At 38.0% G+C, this 22,892-nt stretch overlaps 1 protein-coding gene across 7 annotated transcripts in view; it reads left to right on the top strand.

The window, feature by feature from the left end:
• HELZ (helicase with zinc finger) overlaps positions 1-22,892 on the top strand; it is an 84,553-nt gene that overhangs the window by 22,755 nt on the left and 38,906 nt on the right. For 6 of the 7 annotated variants that reach the window (XM_058852082.1, XM_058852084.1, XM_058852079.1 and 3 more), the window contains 10 exons: positions 1,894-1,950; positions 2,777-2,825; positions 3,245-3,320; positions 6,077-6,275; positions 7,303-7,410; positions 7,714-8,011; positions 11,171-11,438; positions 15,967-16,300; positions 20,018-20,148; positions 22,417-22,596. In XM_058852082.1, the coding sequence (XP_058708065.1) occupies positions 1,894-1,950; positions 2,777-2,825; positions 3,245-3,320; positions 6,077-6,275; positions 7,303-7,410; positions 7,714-8,011; positions 11,171-11,438; positions 15,967-16,300; positions 20,018-20,148; positions 22,417-22,596 (1,700 nt within the window). The remainder of the gene's footprint in view (positions 1-1,893; positions 1,951-2,776; positions 2,826-3,244; positions 3,321-6,076; positions 6,276-7,302; positions 7,411-7,713; positions 8,012-11,170; positions 11,439-15,966; positions 16,301-20,017; positions 20,149-22,416; positions 22,597-22,892) is intronic. The other variant, XM_058852083.1, reaches the window with a different exon arrangement.

Below are 22,892 nucleotides of genomic sequence, written 5' to 3'. Positions count from 1 at the left end.
CAGGGAATGTAAGATAAATTTGTATATTCGTGTGATTGACAGGAATAATATAAATCTCAAACTTTCGCTTGCTTATTCTAAATTGTACCTGACCCCATTTTTTATGGACTTCAGGAATTCTATCCATTAAAGCAGAAAAAGTATTGATTGAACTTTTGAATAACTGGCCCATGATAAGTTGTAAGACAGCATAAAAAGCTTTTCAGGAAAAGAAAAAAAGCTTTGCATTTCAAGATGACAATAAAGGTTTGAGTTCAAAGCTTCTAAATTACCCTTGAACTGTTAAAACTTGTGAAGATGCTTTACAGCCCAGACATGTAAGTAACTTCTGACTTTCATGTGACTACTTATATGGGAAAATTAGGGACATATATAAGTCTCTAAAGGATAGTGCCCTTTTAATTTCTGTAATCTGGATTAAATATGCAGTTCATCAGCATGAACTGCTGGTTTTAATGCACCCAGAAACATGGTCATAGCTTGGTCAGACTGAGGGGAATGTGTGGCATCAGAAACTTGCAGGAGAACCTCTTACCTTGAGGTTGGATCCTGTCTCCTGTGTTTTGGTGCTTAACTGAATTAGTAGGTTGTTTTTGTGAGTTCTGTTTGTCTGTCTGGTTTGTATCCTGAATTCCCTTCCCCCTGGCCATTGGCTATTTTTACATAAAGGGGTTTTTTTCTTTGTTTAGCTGTTTTCTAATGAAAAAATGTTTCATTGAAAAATTCCTGGTGAGGTTGAAGGAAACTTGCCTTCAGGAAAAATTAGTAAAATGGTCTTATTGCAGGGAATGTGGAGTGCTCTTGTTTTGAGCTGTTGTTGTGCAAATAAAGGTACCTTTGTATGGAGTTCCAGAGTGTCATCCCAAAGCAGGGTTTGAGAGGTTTTTACAAGCTTTAGGTTGTTAGGCGCAGTTGTTTTCAGTAGGAATATTAAAATCAGCAACTGATTTACTGACTGTGCCATTGTCTGAAAGAAGTGAAACAAAGTTTTGGAATGAATTTATTGAAGAGTTGGAATCCATCCAGTTTCCTCCCCAGTGGCTTAAGAGCACGATTCTTGGTAACATTTTTTTGTTCTAATACATTTAAGCTCAACAAGTTCAATTTTCAGCCTTCTGCTGAAAAAGTGAAAAATCATTTTGGAGAAAGCCTAAATGTGGGTTTTGTTAAGTGTGTAAGTTTTTAGCAAAGAGTAATTTCTCGTGCTCAGTAGCACAGTCAGAATGTGGAGTAGTCTAACAAATGTTGTAGCACTTAATTAAATTTTTGCAAGAGATTATTGAAATAAACCCCACAGGTCTAGATTCCTTTAATCAACATTTTGTCTTACAAGAGTGTGAAATTGTTACAAATACCTATGTATTTCACATAAATTCAGTTTTGAAAGATTTTTACTTCAGTTGTACTTGACTATGCAGTTTGTCACATGGCTAATCTTTGCTTTTGAGGGAAAACTCCAAAAATTACGGTCTACATCAGAGCAGGAAGAGTTATGGAGCTGCAGAAATTAGCGATCTGTAAAGCAGATCCTTAAAAAGAAATGAATCCATCACTGCAACAGCAGTGAAAGATTGTTATATTAATTCTTCAGAGCTGAAGTGTTGCAGTAACCATGGTATATTTTTTTCCTCAAGTTGTTCTTAATATGGTGCTTTCCTGAATTGTCCTGTATTGATAATTGCTGTAAGTCTAGTGCTGGTTTTGGCCAGTGTAGAATTCCCTTCCTCACCACAATGTTTACTCAGTTTTATTTAGTGTCATTTAAAATTGGTGTTGTAAGTCAAACTCATTTTTCCTTCTGGTGTTGAGGGGGGAACTGAACTTGGTTGCTGTGGTTTAATGCACATAATGAAAGTTTATGTGTTCAATAATTAATATTCTTTCTGCCCCCAGAACGGGATGGTAACTAAAGATCTCACACGACTGAAAACACTTCTTGCTGAAACAGAGGTAATAATGAGGATATTATTGGGAAAATAATGAGCAGTACCTGAAGCACCTGCAGGACTGCTTTCCATGTGTCCCAGAAGATCCAGGCTCACCAGGAACAGACTGGTTCAAAAATGATTGTTCCTGCTGGTGTGTTGGTCTTTACCCACCAACCTCTTCAGGAACTTTTCATCACAGTCTTGCAGGATGTATGAGAAAATAAAAAATGATGATAATAGGATGTTGGTTCCTGAAGTAGCAAGTAGAAAGAATTCCAAGCACTTAGATCTGCAGTATTTATTTATTTATTTATTTATCTGTCGCATTTTTCTCTGTTGGAAATTAGTCTGAAGTAATAAACATGACTTCAGAAAATTTTGAGGAATATAAGTACATTCTCAATCACCTTTTTCTCTTTTTTTTATGCTGAAGGTCAAACTCTCATGTCTGCTGATTAAATTATCCCCTCTCTTTTTTTTCCTTATGCTTATTTATTTATTTGAGCTTTATGTTTGATGTAAATTGAAAGATGAAAGACTTATCAATGCAGTTTAGTTTTTGGTGTTTCAGAAATTCACTGCAGTCCATGTTAAGCTGATTGCAGGGTGGAATTTGGTCTTGTAAAAATCTCTAAAAATTTTTTCTAATCAATTGATTCCGTGTTCCTGTCAGAATTCCTGTTATTATTAGAATCCCTGTTATCAGCAGGGCTTGTGGCTGGAAGTAATTTCAACTTATGATTGATATTTTTGTAATAGTTGTTCTAAAACCCATTTTGACAGCAGTTCTTGTTGATGAAATTGTTTTGTGTTCCTTTATAACTGTGGGCTTTTTTATATAATTGTAGGCAGCTGGTAAAGTACCATCAGGATATCATGTAGAAGATTTAGAAGAAGGTATGTAACTCAATTTTAAAGCTACATAATTTCCTAGAGAGAAGACTCGGAGCCTGCTGAATGCTCAGTGCTGCATTGCAGGCAAAAAAGCAAGAAAGGGGCTTGACTGTTGTAATGAGCCCCAGTGAGGTGGAATTATCTCAGTGTTGACTGAATTTGGAGGCAGAAGTTTCTGTTTATTGACCAGGGGGCTGTATCAGAGCCTGCACTGTTCTGCAGATGGTTTGAAATTCTCCTTCATGACCTTTGCTCTAAATGAGTTTGTCATGGACTGTAAATCAGTTTGGGGGGGGTGTGGGGTAATTTTGCTTGTGTTCAGATACACCTTGGGTTGATGCTTAGGGATGTGGATCTCTGAGCAGTTGCTGTGTGACTGGAAAACGGAGAATTGAGAAATAACCGCGGTTGTGTCCCGGCAGGGTCACGGGATGGTTGGCACTTCCGCCCCCCTCCCAGGGGCGTCACGAGCAGTGAGGAATACACACTCTGTAAAAGGTAAACTCTTTGCTTCATCCTAACCCCCTCCAGGGGAGCAGAATGGTTCCTCTTTGATTTATCTGCTGACAGAATGATTAAGGGGCCAGGAAAGTGAAGGTGCTTGTTAGAACAGGAGTTGGTTGACCTGTTCACAGGTTTTTGGAAGGGTCAGTTTATCCAGCAGCACTTCAGTTTGTAGAATGGAATTACTAACTCAGTTTTCATAATACAGTGGTTTGATGGGTATTTTTCTAGTGGCAGGTCAGCATCTTTCTCCCCTACCTTTTTGAATTTGGATAATTTCAGAGATGTGAAAAGTTCCCCAGGCAGCAGTGTAAGCAGACTGAAGCCAGGTTACAGTGCTGCCTTCTTAAAAATGAACTTTGTTGATAGATGGGCTTTGTCTTCAGATAAAAAAAGTAGAATTTCCCTCAGATCTCATTCTTTTCCCTTTTGCATAAACTCAGATACACAGAGAAGATCCAATGGCTTGTATTGGTCTTTCTCCTTGTCTCTTCCAGTCATCTGGTCAATATTGCCTGTACTTTGTATTGTTAATTGTCATTGCTCTACATAAAACTGTATTAATACATATGGGGAGGAACCATCATTATGCACTTGATTCTGCCGTTTATGTAACTAATGCAAATTATTTTCAAAAGCTCTGACCTGCTTTTTAAATGACATGACTGAATTGCTGATTTTGAGCTACTTTTGGCATGGTTTTCTAGAGATGCTAAATCTTGGCAACTCTTCTTGACTCTTAATCATGTCTGGTGCTTATTCAGCAATTTAAAAAAAGCAGATATTTACAATTTTTAGCTTGTGGTGATCTTTTGTTGAGTAACATCTATCCCGTGTTTCCAACCATTGCTCTGAAATATTTTTCTACTGAAACTGTAATGAGCTTTATGCTCACTGTTAACCCTTCCAGTAAGAAGGATGTGCCTTGCTCAGCAAATCCCTGTGAACAGCATCATTCTGTCCAGGGACTGAAGATTTTAGTTCCTTATGAGGAGGCAGTTGCAGGTACTGAATATGAATTTTTGAAGCTCTGGTTTATTTTTCCCCTGTGTGCCATAAAGCAGTAGGAGTGTAGCATATTTATTCTAGATAATGAAGCTATGGAATTGCAGGAGATATTAAATAAGAAATTAAAATTGAGGGGAAAAAAACTGTTAAAAATATGAACAATGGGATTTTGGAAAAACTGTATAAATGCTGAGAAATTTTAAAGTAATATGCTTTCCTGTTAAATAATGAAAAGGAAGCTCACTTGATTTTAAATCTGCTATGTAGGTTATAAGAACAGGTCAGCAATTTTTTATGCATGCACTCCATTTACTTTAGGAAGTGAAAATCGTAATTGTACTTTAGCATTCTAATGCAGTGCTGAATTGGAAAATTGACAGTAAGAATACTGAAATTGACTGCAAAGAAAAACATATTAATTTAAAATATATTAAGAAACATACCTTGAGAAGGCCTTTACTGGCATGGTGTTATATATCATGTTTATTTTGTTTACAATTTGGGCATGCAAACTTTCAAGTGCATTTCTAAAAGGAAAAGTGTATGCTAAATCAAATTATAGCTGCTGATGCAAGTGTGACCCAGATGTGCAGGTACTTGTGCTGCAAGGTGTTCATGTCACAGTCAGGTGTGGCTTGGTTTTGTCTCACAGCTCAAAGTTCACTGTTTAAATTGCATTATAGAACACATGTATTGTGGAAATAATTTGAACATCACTTTTTAAAACTTTTTATAGCTTTGTTTTGCAAAACAAACAAACAAAATGGTCTCCTGGCCTAATTTTGTTCTGTATAACCAATGCTTTCCTGGTAGCTTCAGAACTTAAGCGTCTCCCCTCTTTCATTTTCATTTTGTCATCTATTTTTTAAGTGCTTCAGTTTTGAAAAACGATGGAGCTGCAGCTACTGCCTTGTGGTTTTTAATTAATACAAAGTTAAATTATAAAAATAATTCCCAAGTTATACAGGCATTTGCCCAGACTTGCAGTAAATTCTGAGAACTAGAATGCTTCAATTGTATACAGGCTTTTGGAATAGTATTAATTTGATGCATAAGCACATGCCATTAAGTGGAAAATATATTTCTTTAAGAAATTCTTAGTGTGTGCAAGAATAGATCCTTTTAGACTAATACACCCTTTCCAAAGAAGAGGATAAAACCTTTTCCTAGAGGTTTCTGTGTAGGTGTATTTAGTAGAAGGGACCATGTGATGTCACTGTTGCTCCAGGAAAAGCTGCTGATTGAGTATTTATCATCTAATAATGTAATCACTGGAAGAAATTATGCTACATCTTTCCTTTGCCCTTGATTAACAGGGGGCTTTGTGCATATTAATACAGTGCCTAGTCATTTCAGGGATGCTCTGTGATCTCCTTGTGTTAATTGCTGTACAACACTTGATTCTGTTTTCTTTAAAGCTGGAAATTTCTTAAGACTTCCATCCCCTGTATTTCTAAGAAATTTGATACACATTTCTGGGCTTTGCAATGAGAGAAGCTGCTGCCTCTCTTTGAAAATGCTGTAGGAAAATATGTATTTCCAAATTAGTTCACATGGACTAAACTGCCTGTAGTTTTGTGAGAGAAACTTAAAGAATGCCCAAATGTCCTTCTGGCTTTACAAGTAAAATTTTGATAAATTTATTCTTTCTTTTTTTTTCTTTTTTTTCTTTCTTTTTTTTTATTTATTTTTAATTGGAGGTTGAAAAGTTCAAGGTGTAACTTTTTTTCTATTTTCTGTAGATTTTTAGAGCAAGGGATCTGCAGGTATGGTGCCCAATGTACTTCAGCACATTCCCAGGAAGAGCTGACAGAATGGCAGAAACGATACGCTTCCCGCTTGATCCGATTGAAACAGCAGAAGGAGAACAAACAGTGCTCAGGCAGTTACATGGAAACCCTGATAGAGAAATGGATGAATTCGTTATCTCCTGAGAAAGTGGTAAGGAAAAACATCCTGCTTCTCTGTGTGCTCATGTTTAAAACTAACATGAGCCAGGTTTTGGCCCTGGCTATCAGAGCTGGTCGAATCAAGAGAATTCTTGAGTCTTGTCTTGAATCAAGACAAGAAATTTTCCAACCAATTTGCTCCCTTTTCCATCCTGCCCTAGGTCTTCTTGCAAAGAGACTTAGGCTGATTTGTGGGTTAATCACAGCTTGTTCATTTTGCCTATTCACCATTCCCAGTGTAGCATGGGCCAGGCAAGTTCCATGGTATTGTTCCAGTTCCCTGACTAGATGGCAGAACTTCTTAAGCTGGAGAATAAATGGTAAAGGCTTCACAGCTTACTGGGGAATACTCTTACTTGTGTGTGGCTCCTTTTCTCTGCCTGCAGCTGCAGGCACTGGTATGAGGAGCAGCCAATCCACCAAATACTCAAAAGTGTTTGAGTACCAAGGGGTGTGGGATATGGATATGATCAAAGTTAGCATCTCTTTGGAATTAGAAAGAACATTTTTTGTCTCAGCTCTGTTTACCACTGACCCGAAGGAGTTTTTGGTCCATCTATTGTTGATTAAAATCTGGTTAAAGTGGACATTATGCAAAGTACATTGATGAGTAGAAAGCCTGATTCTCATTTCCTGTTGTCTCAATAGTCTTGTTGATGTCAGTAAGATCTGGGGTCTTCTGGGCCTCATTGTATCATAGATCCTTTTTTCCAAATGAAGTTCTGTTCTACTTTAAGCATTTACAATTAAGTTGTATATTGAAAATCAAGTCTTGTTGTTAATTGTCCTAAATGGTTCTATTCACTTACACAGTGTGATCTGGTAGATTTAACTTGCTTGTCTCTCTGCATTAGCACATCTTTACATTAATTCCTGAGTGAGACTTGCATCAATCCTGCACAGTCTGGGAAACCATTCTTTCCTCTTTCTATTAGACAAAATGCTACCTTTTCCTGAGTGCTTGTGTTTTGATACTGCCTGTAGAAGTTTAATGTTACCTTCCTTTTCTTTTAATCTAGCTTAGTGAATGTGTAGAAGGAGTGAGAGTAGAACATAATCCTGAGCTCTCGGTAACTGTCACCACCAAAAAGTCTCACCAGACATGGACATTTGCTCTCACATGTAAGGTAGGACTACTTATTTTTTAAAAGTGAGTCAGTAATAACTAGAATGCAGCCCGTAACCTTTTGCAATTGAGATTTCAGTAGCATCATGCTTAAAACGGAGAAATTTCCTAGCACCATCCCTTCTCTCTCTTTTTTCCCAGCAGCTCTGGTGATTATTTGTCAACTGCCCAATTTCTGGAAATCAGGCAGGACCTGTACCTGCTCTGAGAAACTCATAGTTCTTATTAACCCTCTTTATCTGATTGCAAATGAAGATATTCTCAGAATAATTTCAGTATTTCAGCCTTTGCATTTCTTTTCCAGCCTGCAAGAATGCTGTATCGAGTGGCATTGCTTTATGATGCCCATCGACCACACTTTAGTATCGTTGCAATATCTGCTGGAGACAGCACTACCCAGGTATCACAAGAAGTTCCAGAGAACTGTCAGGAATGGATAGGAGGAAAGATGGTCCAGAATGGAATAGATCACTATATATACAAAGTCAGTATAGCCTTCAACACAGAAATCTTTGGGACTTTTCGCCAAACTGTGGTGTTTGACTTTGGATTAGAACCAGTCCTCATGCAACGAGTGATGATTGATGCTGCTTCAACTGAAGGTAATGTTCTAAAACTTCTATTTTTTTGTATAGTGGAGATCTTTCATGCCATCTCTTTCCTTTTCAGTTTTGGGCAGAAGAGCATCTCTGTCAACTGCTCAGAAATGTTTAGTACTGTATGTTATGTTCTTCATAGATACAAACAGAAATAGTGGGCAAAAGCTTTGGAGGGTGTAAATCAGGCAGATAAATGGAATATGACTTACTCTGTGTCAGGATATGGCCCCTAAGTATGATTAAAATGCTGGGAATTTCTGGTTTGGTGTGTGTCTGGGTGCAGCACTGGAAGTTCTGCCTTTATAAAAACATATTTATGTTTTTATAAACATTCTTATATTGATGAAGACATTAAATATGTCAGAAAAGGTCGTTAGAGAAATGAAGTGTTTGTGTATAAGAATACATGGGGTAATAAACCCAGTAATTAAAACAGATTATCTGAGAAGCTGGTTTGTATTTTTTCCTTCTCTTGCAATACCAGACTAGGACTGTCAAAGGCAAGAGGCTGAGTATAGGCTTGTAACTCAATAATTTGCTGCTGACATGAATTTTGAAAATGTAAAGAAAGTGTAACTACTTTTGTGTCTTTAAGTAAAAAAATGAGCTACAGGTTACTGTGTTTAATCTGTTTCTTAAACTGCTCTGTGTCTCTCAATTCAAACCTGAAATAATGCCAGTATGAGAAAAATGTCAGAAAAAGGAAAGATGTCTGAAAAGGTGCAAAATAAAAAAAAGAAGGAAGCACTTTGATTTATGGTGTAAGAGAGCTAAATATAGGTCACTATATCACTTGGCAGTAAGCCATTGGGTGGGATACAGGATCTTAATTTTTAATGAAAATTTGAGAGATAAAAACACCAGCGAAACAGAATTGTAGCCCTGAGATTTAAGCAGGAAGAAGAAGAAAAAGGAAAAAGAAGGAAAAAAGATGAAGCTGAGAAAATAGCAGTTCTCTATTCCTGGCCTTTATTTCCATATAACAGATTAACATCTGCAGCATTCACGGAACAAAGCTGTAAATAGCAATTACCAAAGATCATGATCTTTGGAGATGACCCCAAGTGCTTGTAGCATCCCTGGGGGCAGAGGGTGTGGCACTGCCAGGGAGTGGGAGCTGTTCCATGATCTCCATGGACCATGGGGGTAATCACAGATTTCCTAAACCACTGGGCCTGTGCAGAGCTGTCCTTGCTTTGTAGGGAACTGAGCCATGAGTTACTCACAGAGTCAGAGTTGCTGTCAAACCAATCTGTGCTCTGGGGGTTTAAACCAAGTCCTAAGCACAGGGATCCCAGGAACAGCCAGTTCAACTGCACTTGGAGGTGATGGATGAGCTGGAGGTAGCAGCCCCCAGCATCAGGTGCTGCTGTTTCCTTCTCATGCTGCCTGTCTGTGTGCACAGGGACACTGAGGTCTTCAGGCAGATCATCACTAGTACTTACTTCAAAAGGAAAGAGTGTTAAGAGCTTTTTAGATAATTGTAACTATAGAATCCTGGCCTTTTTGCTGTGTCATCTGAGAAGGTGTGTAATAGGCAAGGGAAAGGGATAACTACATCAGATCTGTGTCCAATTCTGTAATTTTTACTTTTTGGTATGTATGAATTGAGATCTTGTGGAAGTGCTTTTCTAACAGAAAGATGCCCAAGATCTCTACGTTTACATATAATTCAGGGCCCTGATGAGATGTTCAGGCAGGAATGAAAGGTCAACATGAAAATATTTTAATAGAGGAGCCTCCATTCTGCATTTTGAAATCTTTATTTACAACAGAAAAAGGGGGCTGTAGGAAGTTTTTTGTGCACTGATTATGTACTAATTGATCTTTAAGAAAGTGTCACTGTGTGTGCAGTCTGTGTTAGGAGCTGTTTATGTCAGGCTTCCAGGGAAAGCCTCTCCAGTGCTGGGAATTAAATGGCTGTTGTTCCAGTGAGCAAGGAGTCAGTCCAGCATAATTACTGAGCTTTTGGGATCTGAGGTTTGATTTGTAGCAGACAAAGCTTCATTTATGGTGATGTTATTTCAGACACACAAACCACACAAACTTGGACTTTTTCTTGCTGTACAACTGTAGCTACTGGTATGGTTCAGGCTTGAGGGATATATTTAAATGCATCTTCTTAGTGAACACATGAGATCAGTGAGTAAGATAAGCCATGTTCCTGTAGTCACAGTCAAGCTGAACGGAGATTACTTTTGCTGAAATGCTGCGTTTTTTTCTTATTTAGACTAAAGACAGTCAAGATGATGTTAAGCATTTAATTTGAATTTGAAAATGTCTTTTTTGCACATTTTCAGCGTTGGTGTGATATCCTGGATACCTATGTTAAATCTTACTCAGATATTATACATTAAGATAGCATAGCTTGACTATAAATGCCAAATATTTTCAGCCCTGCAATTTAACTGATTCACTGTTGTCATAGTGGTTTTGTGGTATTAATGGATATATTCTGGGTGGCTGTAGACAAGTGCATGGTCTTTTGTTTCTCATCTAAGCTATGTGGTCCCTGAAATCAGGGCATGCTGAAAAACTAATTTCCTCTGAATTTTCTAATTTTATATCACGTTAGGTTGAATTTCCCAAGTTTTGCTTAGTGAAATAGCTTTAGTTACTTTATGTAACTGTCTGCACCACACCCAGATTAGGGGGCCATAGAACTTTTTAAAAGGCTTTCACAGTATTGCAATTGTAATGATTCCTTACCAGCTGATTTTTCAACTTGTTTTTATGACCTTCTGAATTTCATAATGTACATTGTGGGGTTCCTCACTATTTAATATTTTTCAAATGGGCGGATGTTGCAGTTGGGTTTTAAAGCGTATCACAGTGCCAAGTCCTTCAAAGCTGTTGGTGATTATTTAAATAAAAGTGATGTTTTTGTCTTTATTAATTCTAATTGCTTCCTATAGAATCTCTTATTTGCTGATACTCTTGGAGAGCCTGTTTGCTCTCTGTGCACACCTGAAAAGCAGGGATAGTGAATACCAGCAGTGAACTCCTGGGCGGAGGAGACTCTGCCTATGTGTGGGTATCTCTGGGGAGATTGGCTTTACTAGTGGGTTTTGTTTGATTGTTTTTTTGTTTTGGAAATAAAACCAATCCAGCTGGGGTTTGTGAAAACAAAGCTCACCTTCCCTGCTGTGTGTGCCCATGCAGACCTTGAATACCTGATGCACGCGCGGCAACAGCTCCTGACCACAGCCAAGCGCTGGGATTCCACGTCCAAGACTATTGTCGAGTTTGAGCCTAATGAAACTACTGAATTGGAGAAGAGCCTTCTCACCAGATACCAAATCCCTCTGTCTGCTGACCAGCTATTCACACAATCTGTCCTGGACAAATCATTGACCAAGACCAACTATCAGTCACGGCTCCACGACCTCCTTTATATTGAGGAAATAGCACAGTATAAGGAAGTCAGCAAGTAAGTGATTCCTTTATAGAAATATTCCTATTAAAATGAGGGTGACAGCTTTTTTCATTAAAGCTACCTGCTCTTTTAACATACTGAGGTTTCCTGTTTCTTTGAACTGAACCAGTCTGGGGATAGTAATGTTTGGTAAAGGTCACTAGCACTTAAATATAAATTCCTGCTAATTCATTGAAAACAAGCTGTGTGTATCAGTCAGTTGCAGGCACTAAGCAGCTGTTGGACGTGGTTTTGTTAATTATTTTTCTTTCTAGTTTTTTGTCTGTCTATACAACAATATATTAATAATAGTTACATTTTTATTCCTGTGTGAAAGTAGGTTATAGCAAAGGAATATATAAAATCTTTGTAAAAAGGGTTGAATTGTGGGTGGATCAGACGATCTTGTGATGATGTGGCAGCTGATTTTATTTATTTCCTAAATAGGTTGACACCCAGTTTCAACCTATAGTTGAAATAATAATTTTAGGAGTAAAAGTTCCTAATAAAAGGCATATAATATACATTGTTTGGTTTGTTGTGTCTTTAGGTGTTATGTACAAATTACCCAACTGGTGTAGATGCTTGAAAAATACGAATTTAGGAAGAAGATATGAAATTCACACTTACAGACCTTCACGTGGACTTTTTTTCTGTAGTTTAATATTTGTGGTCAAAAATTTTCCCTGCATTCATGTGGTACTAAAGAGTTTTAGAATTTTGTCACTATTCAGAATGGAAAGTCCAAAATATAGAACATCATTTTAGCTTAATTTGGTAGCAAATTTAGTTTTATCAATTACTTGAAGTTCCAAATCAGGAAGTCTTTTTTAAGATGAAGAACCATTCCTGGAGCTACAGAGATTCAGTTGAACCAACCCTCTAGAACTTAGGAAGAAAATACTATGAGTAATTGTATTGCCATTGCTTTTAAAGCAGAAAAATAATTCAATTTCTTTTTAAATCTCAGCTGAAGGGCAGTATTTGAGCTGTTTCTTATCTTTTATCACTTCTGCACTCTGCTCTTGAGCTGAAGTCTTAACACATGGAGGATTCATGCTTGAACACTGTTTCCAGCTTACAGAAATATTCTTCATCATACATATTTATAAACAGGTTGACTCCTCTAAGGCCTTTTGAAATAAAAGTGGATTTAAAGTAAATATTATGAAATACCATTAAAACATGAGCAGTATTTCTACTGATAGAATTTTCACCTTGGGAGTTGCACTCTTGTGCCTCGTAGGAAACCAAAGAGCAGTAAACCTGGAGAACGGAAAGAAAAATAAATGTATCTTGTATGCAATGCTTCCCCTTTGGACTATTTGGTGCAGCAGCAATTTATTGCTTGATAAGTTATAAGTAAGTGTTAATAATGTTCTTGAAATCTTGTGTTTTGATAGTGTTGATGACAAATATTCTTTTGATCTTGTAGCTGACCCACTTTATTGCAACAAGGCTCAAACCATCAGACATTTCCACTCCTCTGTGGCTAAGATCACACACTTGGTATTCTCTAGCAGAGTGTCAGGGTTGCAAGCCTGGAAATGGGCTGAGAAATCCAGATGCAAGTGGGTTGTAACACCTCTGAAGTGGTGCCACTGTGACAGTGTTGATGAGCTGTTGCACTTTGAAGGCTTTGTGAATGTATTTTGTAGAAGTAGTGGGATTGGCAGCGTGGTCTTCTGACAGCACTGGAGTAACACAAGTGGCTGCAGTCCAGATCCAAGTGGGGTTTTAGGGATGTTGATGGTTTCTCATTTCCTAGGAAAGCACTGCTTCAGACTATATGGAATCACCTGAGTGGAACTGGACAGCACTGGGTGAAAGTTGCAGTGCCTTGAACATACCTTGAATTCAGTTATAAGGGAGATCTGGACAGTCTCAAAGAACTTTACTTCTAAATTGTGTTTATTTTAATATTTCAAGAGACATTTATACAAGTTACTCCACATGAGTATCACAGAATAAGAAGGGGGTCACTGCTGTCGAATTTCCAAGTGCAAACACACTGTTTTTGAGGAAAAGTAAAGCAATGTTCCCATCTTGATAGTAGTTGGGTTTTGGAAAGTGTAAATATCCTTTCATGGTTTTAAAACTCTTCCTTTCTCTCTTGCATACTGAAGAGAAAAGCACTATAGACTTGTTAGAGTGACTAGAACATTTTCTTGTATGAGCATTAAAGGCTGTGAGGTGACAGACAGTTCCTTCCATGCTCCCAGAAATACAGAGCAGATTTATCCTCAAGGCTTCAACACATCAAGTACTGGCTCTGATGGAAAATAAATTTGCTTTTGTCATTACTGTGTGTTCCATTGATCACTCCCCAGGCAGGTGTCCCAGAGCACACCCTGAACCCTGCAGGTGTCAGTGTCACAGCAAATGTGCTGAATGTGCTTTTGCAAAGTGACACCTGGGGCTTTGGCCAGAATGGGTTTGTTTGCCTTTGGGGAATTTATTGTTTGCATTGGTACTGGATGATTAATGATTTATGAAGTCATTCTTCATAATTATTCTGTGGTTTTAAATATGAACAACAGGTTTTCTTGTAGCTGCTTCATGAACACTGCAGGTAGGCTGGCATTTGCAGGGCTTAGGAAGAAATAAAAGGGTTTTTTTATATTTTTTTTTTTTAAAAACTTGCTGAAAACCTTATTTTGTCTAACCCTGCAAAGCAAGGGTGAGAAATGGATGAAAGAAGCAACTTCTGATTTTTAAAAAATCAAATCCTGAGAGGATTTTGTAGTTTTGTAGCTTGCCAGAAGGTGTCAGCTTGCTCAATGGAAATTGCTTGGTAATCTAAACTTGAGATTCGCACAGCAGATGCAGTTCAGTCATTTATGAAAACACTAACCTCTGCCTTGTCTCAGAAATGCAATAAAACTGTTTTGCAGCATGTTTTTATAAATCTGAATTTCAGCTGATACATATTCAGCAGCATAGGGATCAACTTTAGGGAAGTTTCAATAAAATAAATTCACAGTAGCAAATTATTGTATCTTAGTAAGAATTCCCAGCCCTTGTTACTCAGTTAAATGTTTTATATAGTGTTTTAACAAGGAGGTATGAACTGTTACAGATGTTGCTGACTTGCTGATAGCTCCTTTGGAATAGTGCAGCACTTCAATAGAAGAAAGCTTGGGTTTTTGTTATGGGTTTTTTGTTATGGGGTTTTTATTGATGTGTGATGTGGAAAGGGAGGGATTGGCTGAATGCTTTCACTGTAGCTTGTGCAGTAACCTTTGTGGTCAGTGATAACCAAGCAGATCCTTGTTAGGTAAGAAAACTTCCCTTGCTTTTGGAGAACTGGGAAATTCAGATCTGACAATGCCCACGCTCTGTGAAAAAGCAGCTGTTACCACATGGGGGCAAACTTGCAGTTTTTGTGCAAGATTCGTGATTTGCCAGGTCTGAAAAAATATATTTGATTGGTTTGGTAGATGTTTAATTACCAAGCTAAAATGTTGGGTTTTATTGTAAGTGACTTATGATTATTGATACTGCAGGGCTTAAATGAGCAATTACCACTTTATTAGGTTAAAATACAAATTATAAGAAGAACAGACCTAATAAAACCAGTTTGAATATGAAAAGTATTATAAGAAAAGACTGTATTTTTCAAAGAGGTTTTATTTCATTTATGAATGGGTTTTACTTTTTTTCTGTAACTTGTTGCAAATTTAGGAAAAAGCTGTGGTTGAGAAAAGAACTGAATATTGTTACGCTGTTGTCAGACTTTTTTCCCCCTTTGTTATTTTTAAAACCAGGTTGAAGCAATGTGTTTTAAAAACCCCAATACACTAGGAAGAGATTACTTTCTATTGGTGAGAGGTCAATAAAGCATGCTAATAAGTCACTTTAATGTTTTGTGCATGTGACTTGTGGAAAATGATAACTGCAAAGGATGAATTTCTTGCATCTCTGATTACAGGAGAAAGCTGCTGCTAATGGGAATTCTGTGGATAGATGGTTTATAGGGCTGAGTCTGTGATGCCACCCTCTCATTTCAAATAAAATTACATCATTTTAATGCCTACAATCTGATTTGTTTCAATGCATTTTAATCAATTCCTCTGAATTATAGGTATAAGACCATTTTTAAGATGGAGATTGCTCTCTTTGGTGTGCAGCCTGGAAGAGACAGATGGGATAAATATGAATCTTGCTCTGTTATTTGCCTGCTAGTCTCCCCTTGCATACTCACCATAAGAATACAGACTATTTAGATAAATATTTTTGCTGCTTTAGGACATGTAATTCATTCACTCTAAACTTTTATTATTGTCTAGTATTTGTTTCTCTCTTGTGAGGTTTCTTTTTTTAAAATTTCATATATGTTGATTCTTTAAAATGTATACTTTATAGGCTACAGTCAAAAGGAAGAAGTATGGATAATTGATGTTTGCATATTTACAAAGGGCCAGTTTGACTGTACTTGTTCATACTTAAAATTTAATTAATGAAGTGAATCTTCACTCTGAACACCTGTAATTTCAGAATCTGTGAGCATTTTTGTGCACTGACTCGATGTTTTCTTGCTCAGGTTCAACATAAAAGTGCAATTGCAGATTGTAGCAAGCTTCATGCTCACTGGTGTTTCTGGAGGTGCAAAATATGCCCAAAATGGACAACTTTTTGGCCGCTTTAAGCTCACTGAGACGCTTTCTGAAGACACTTTGGCTGGACGGCTGGTGATGACCAAAGTCAATGCTGTTTATTTATTGCCTGTCACTAAAGAAAAGTCAGCACAGACCCAAGGAACCAAAGAGAAGGTTTATGAAGCAGCTATTGAGGAGAAGACGAAGGATTATATCTTCTTGAGGGTATCCAGGGAGTGCTGCGAGGAGCTGAATCTTCGGGCAGATTGTGAAATGCAGGTGGGTCTGGGTGGAGGTGGTTGTGCTCTCAGAGCTCTTGGCCTTGTGTTTGCTTTGCCTCCATAATTGATGTGCTTACCAAACAGAAATAACCTCAGATTGCAGTCACTGGAATTGCCTGGAATGAATGCATTTTCACCCAAGGTTTATCTCATCCCATTTATTTTGTTTTGGGGAAACATATGCAAGAATCCTAATGTCTTAATTTAACATGGATAATTGGTGTGGGAAGGCTTATGTCGTTCTGAGCTCTAGGTTTTGTGTTTGTTTTCTTAAAACAATAATTAAACTTACTAATTGATTGTATTTGAAACTTGACTGGAATGCAAAATGAGCTGAGGCTTCAGGAACTGGCTCATTTTTCCTTGAGTGTCTTATAAATCTTGGCCCAAGGCAGTAGATGTATTCTGCATTAGAAATTGGGTCCTAAAGTTGTTTGTAAAATCATTTAGTACTTTATATGTTTATCACTGAATTGGTGGTCAGATCCTTCAAGCATTACCTATATTTGAATGAATTTTAATTATGAGGAATTTTTTTTATGAATAAGTATTAACTGAAATTTTGGAAAGCAATGTTCACTTTAGAACTGAGGAGGTTGTAATTGACATGTACAGTTCTTGTTAAAGATGCTGGAGGTTTTGCTGCTCTCTTCAGTAGAGTTGATATTCCCTATGTGGTTCTCAAATACTGATAAAACTGCTTTGCTTTCTGTGGATTTTGGATAAGTTGAGTAGTTTCATTCCTTTTTCTCTTACAATTAGCCTCAGTTACTTGGAGGTTCCTTGTTTTGCTTTTATCAGGTAAACTGTTCATAAAGGTGAGGTGAACTTTAGAGCACCGTGGCTGCTGCCACTCTTATTTTTGGAGTGGTTCCTCTGCTCTGTGTCCTGCTTTGTGAACCTGGCAATGGATTAACTTCCTTTCCCACTGTTTTCTGATTGTGGAATGTATATTAAAGCAGGTTACATGCCTCTCCTTCCCAGATGGCCTCATTCAGTACTCTGCAACAACAAATAGAACTATTTGATTCCATCCAAGTAGCATTAAAAGCAAAACAAATCACAAGCTGTTAAGAAAGTAGTGAATGCAGGTAGATAATAGGAGGTATTTAATGCCAGGCACCTTGCTTGGAATCCCAGAAGGGGCTGTTAAAGTGTCACCCAGATGAGCATCACAGTTTTTCTGCATTTAAATTGCCCACATTAGGTTGTGTGGTCTTTTGTCAGCCTTGGGTCTGTCTGGGCAAAGATATTTTCCCAGGATAGATCAAACCATGAGTGTGGGACCGTTGCCATGTGAATCTTTCCCAAACATCTGCAGGATGTGGCTGGGGAGGGATGGGTAGGACAGAGCTTGGGGAGGAGCTCGAGGGCAGGATGAGCTGTGCTCTCACTCCTGAGGAGTGCAACCCTGTTGTGCAGAATGGGGCTGAGGGGCAGGGTGGCACAAATTGCACAAGGTGGAAAAAGAATTCTTGAATTTTCTTGTGTCCTATTTAAAAAAAGTTTTCTTAGCAGTTCCAAACACCTCTGTGAGCTCCATGCTTAACGCTGTCAGATTTGTTGCTGCCCTTGTCTTCAGACTTATGGTTGTACGTCTTGCTGTAAAATGTGATAGTCAAGATGAATATTTAATGTCTCTATATCTGCCAGAGATGGAAAGTTAATGGCTACACTCTGCAGGGATACAAACAAACATTGTTTATTTACAGTAAAGCTAGTGATTTTACATGCTACATAATGATACGAACACTGTAATACTGAAATAAGAGTAGGAAAAAGAAAATGCTGATTTACAAAGGCTTTTGAAGGAGATTACTGGTACACCAGAGTGATCCCTGTGGTGGGAAGGGGCTTTGTGGGCAGATAAGGAAATGTCAGGTACAACAAGTAGTTAAATCTAAAAGGATAAATTATTCCTCTGTGTGAGGAATTCTCCTCTGTAGGAGAAGGATCCTGAGAGAAGTTTATATAGCTTTGAAAGAGAAGTGATCACTTTTCCTTCCTTCTGTCCTTCCTTTTTAACTGTCAAGGACTTCTTAAGGTTTTATATAAAGTGTCAAAAAAGAGAATCGTAAAAATATATTCTAATATTGCTTTGTGTTGGTTGAACTTTCTGGTTGGTAGCACCAATTACTATGAGATAAAGTGTAATTAAGTAAGAATGGGCTAACATTAAACCAGCTAGAAGAGAAAATTACCAGAGCAGATTGTTGCTGTGGGCATGGGGTTACATTTGGAATGACTGCCAGCTCCATGGCTTTTCTCTAGGATGCCATGGGAGGCTGCACCTTCAGTTGGGATGGTGCTGATGGACCACATTCAGCTCATCTTTGCTCTGGTTCTCTTCTTCTCCTCTCCTTTCCTAAAGGAAAGAAACAGCTTCTGTCAGGTGGTTGTGAAATCTCTCAGTACAGATGGCCATAGAAATTGTTAAATAATTGATATTTCCAGGTAAATGAGGGGTGCTTTTCCCTCAGGAGGATTATGGCAGGTGATTATTACAGGTTGCAGTAATGTGGCTGCTGTTGGTAACATGTTCACATTCACTGTAAATCTCAGAGAGAAACTCATTTACTCCTATTTAATCAAAAATGCTTATTAGACTTGTAGCACAGTATTTCTATAAATATACAGTGACAGCAGTGCTTTGGAAATAAACCTAAAAATGTGTATTAGTCCCTTGAAGTTTTTCAGCAGCTTTTGGTGTTTTTATGCTGGTTTTTATAAGTGCAGAGCTGTGTCAAATTTTGTCAAAAGGCTTCTGTTTTGTTGTGAATGTGGAGTTCTTCGGCATAATACTCTGATCAGATTAATTTGTTTCTGGAGAGATTAATTACTGCAAATTCAAATACGTGTAAATGATAATCTGAGTGAACTGTTTTTATGAGTAATTTCCCCAGGAGCTGCTTTTATCTCTTGTTCAAATTTAGAATGTACTTTTCTCTTTACCCTTTCAGTGTGTGTTTATGTGTCAACTACTTTCACTATCCATTGTTCTGTTCTGAATTGAATCAGGATTGTTAAGTGCTCTGTGTGATGTTTCTGGCTTTGTACCAGAATTTATGTTGTCAATATCTTTTATTTACTAGCATTGAAACACCTGTAATTGAGAGAACAAAAACAATGTATTGGTGAGCAGCTAATTGTTAGAAATTAACTTTTGGGCAGTCCTAATAAAACTGAAAAGTTATGCCATTCCAAAGCATTTGACTAGAAATAATGTGTGGGGTTTACCTTTGTTGATTTATGTCGTCTGTTGATCTGGTAAAATTTCTGGCCTGACATTTTTTTGAGGTTGTTCTTAAAATAACAGATGAAAGCTGACATTTGTAAAAACAATGTATTAGGACAATAATATTTTCCAGGAGTGTTTTTTGTATTAAAAAACCCAAAAATTCCCAAGAATGCTTTCCCTTTATTTTTTTTTCTGAAAGTACAGTGGAATCTAATCTTAAAAGTCAAACAACAAAATCAAATTAGAGAAAATGCTTTATTTATCTTTGATTCAAAACAAGAGCAAAAAAAAGCAAGTTAGTTTTATCACAGATAAACATTTGTCACATTTGAATTGAATGCTGTTTGCTGTTTTCTTCTGAGAGCCAGAGGTGTGCAGGAAGATAAAAATGTATCACGTACAGGAAAGTCTAATGAGCATTTTCTAAACAAATCCTTTTTGTTCACCTCTCTGTTTCTTCATTGGTTTGTTGTGCAGGTTGAACTTCAGTTCCAGTTGAACCGCTTACCCCTCTGTGAAATGCATTATGCCTTGGACAGGATTAAGGACAACAGCATTTTGTTTCCAGATGTCAGCATGACTCCCACCATACCCTGGAGTCCCAACAGGTACACAAACACTTTAAAATCAAAGGCTGGGGGGGAATGCAGCGCTGAATTTCTCACAGCAGATGGCTGAAATCTGTCCTCCAACAGGAAACAAGCCACGCTCCTCATTAGTGCTGAGGCGTTCAGAGGAGGGAGTGAAACTGTGCTAAATAAAACAAGAGCAATGATCCTCCCAGGGCCAGAACCCACTGAGTGGGGCTTCCCTGGGGGTTTGGAGGCATCACAGTTCTACTGTGGCTGCAGAAAACAAACCTGCTGCTAATTTCTGTGCTGCCATCCTCCTCTGGAAACATTGTACTTTATAGGAATGTCAGTGCCAGCTCCAAGAGGTTTGTGCAGGGTCCCAAGTGTGCAGAGTCCTGTTTGTAAGGGCTGATCCATTAATAATTGTTTTTGGATATATCCCAGAGGGTGTGGTTATGGAAGGTGTGGCAGTGACTCTTATAGGACCAGCCTTGCTCTTACAAGCAGCTCAGATATTCTTTCTATACATATCTCACAGCTTTCTTTATGAAATTATAAACCCCTGTGTTATATAAATACTTCTAAAGAAATGATGCAGTGAAAATAGTTTGTCTGGAAGAGGAAGCTCAGGGAGGAGGAATGTGAGGCTGTGTGGCTCAAGGAATATGGTCAGTATTCTTGCTCTTGATAAAAGAGGCATGAGCTTTCTGTGCTTGGAGACCAGGAAAATGAGAGGAATGTGGAACTGATAGTCTGAACAGCTTGGGAGGAGTCGTGTGGGGCCTTGAAGGTGAGAATTAGGAGCGTGATTGTGGTGCAGGACAAATCCAGAGATAGCCCAAGCATTAAAAGGAAAACAATCTGTCAGAAAGCTGAGACAGTGAGATACTGCAACACAAAAAAACACTGAAAAAAATTGTAGTTTTGTTTCTGGAAGTGTAAGAAGAAATCCAGTACGAGGGTGGGATCAGTGTTTTGGGATGGATGATCACTGTGTGCATCAGAGCTTTGACAGTACTGAGAGGAAGAAGGGAATAGGTTCTGTTTAGAGCTACTGCAAAGCTAATAGAGGGCAGTGACAATCTGTTCAGTGACTTAATTAGGTTTTGAGTGATTCTTACAAGGAAATAGTGTTTAAGAATAGTTTGGAAGTAAGCAGTGATTTCAGTAAAAAGGAGGCAAGTCAAGTAGGATAGAACTTTTATCTTCTATGTACATACCAGTTGTAGCCGATATTTTGGTATAACGTTTTGTATTTTTTGGTTACATAAATAAAAGACAATGATTATAGTTCAGTTTAAGTCAGTTCCAGCTGGTAGCTTGATTTGTCCTTCCTTAAGAATCAAATTAACTCCAAACTTTCTTGTTTTTCTTCTGTTCCTTTCCTGTATTTCTTAGTCTCTTGCCAGCTTGATGTTCATAGTCATCTTAAAAGTTAAAATTCAGTCAATTCCCTCTTGATCTTGCTCCCTGTTGCTAACTACTTCTGAACAGGAACTTTCCCAGTCTGTAAGAAGTGTGGTGCTTGTACCAAAGCAGATCACATTACTAAAGTATGGCCATATGTGCAGCAGTGACAGGTGTTTTTTACTATGCACGTCTACTTTTAAATCTGTCAGTGGGAATATTAAAAACTCTGTCTAGAAATCTTCAACTTCTTATGCTTGCTGGAATTTTTTGAAAGCATCTTCCTCCCAATGCTGGCATCACTGACTGCTTACAACAAAAATCCTTTTTTTATACTGCTTTCCCATTAGAGGTATGTGCCCTGATGATCTTAAAAAAAAAAAAGAAGTTTGTAGTTAATTGGTAGGCAGTAGTTTTAAAATTTGATTCTAGATAACTTCTACCAAGCCCTGGGGTTGTGTAACTGCTTACTTTTAAACTTGGCAGTGTAAATGCTGCAGGGAAAGAACATAACTAATGGAACCATTATTTGAATGATAAGAGTACAAAAATCATTATATGTTTACCTACCTTTGTTATCAGGGAATGGTGCAGTATGTCCTTCTTCTAAAATGTGTGCTCTGTAGGTTAACTCTTGTGAGGTGGGATGATGTAAATTGAGAATAAGTTGAAAGCAACCCCCAAGTGATTTATTGCAAATAGCAAATTTTTAGGATTAAAGCATGTGATTGTTTTGCCAGATCTGTTGATTTGTTTCATGTGACACAGTCCATACAGCAGCTCTGTAAAGGCTCTTCAGTTCCTTTAACACCTTTGAAATCATCCCTGATTTAATTTCTGCCTGCCAGTGGGTTGTGAGGGCTCCTGTTTGTAACCTCTGTGGCCTCCTTTTCCCAGACAATGGGATGAGCAGTTGGACCCTCGGCTGAACGCGAAGCAGAAAGAGGCTGTTCTGGCTATCACCACCCCACTCTCCATACAACTGCCTCCTGTTCTTATCATCGGTCCCTATGGGACAGGAAAAACCTTCACTCTGGCTCAGGCAGTCAAGCACATCCTCCAGCAGCAGGACACCAGGTGAGAGTGGGCACTGAACACACAGCAGCACCCCACTAGCAGGGAGGATGTGATTTTTTGCTAAAATTCAAGTCAAAGATAGAAATACAGAGTTTCCACCCAGCTTAGAAACCAAAAAACCCAAGCCATCCATCATCGTTTGGGATGATAAAGTAATTTTATAATCTTGGCCTGTATTTGCCATTTAGAACAAAACTAATTAAAATGGAATTTATGTATAATGGCTGTGATTTTCTCAGCATGGGAAGTTTTGCAGAATGGTAGATAACAAAAGTTGGTCTTTAAAATCAAGTCTA

The sequence above is a fragment of the Poecile atricapillus genome, chromosome 17, assembly GCF_030490865.1.
Source record: "Poecile atricapillus isolate bPoeAtr1 chromosome 17, bPoeAtr1.hap1, whole genome shotgun sequence".
Taxonomy (NCBI): domain Eukaryota; kingdom Metazoa; phylum Chordata; class Aves; order Passeriformes; family Paridae; genus Poecile; species Poecile atricapillus.
Note: the sequence above shows the minus strand (reverse complement) of the source record. Positions and strands in the feature narration are given on the sequence as shown.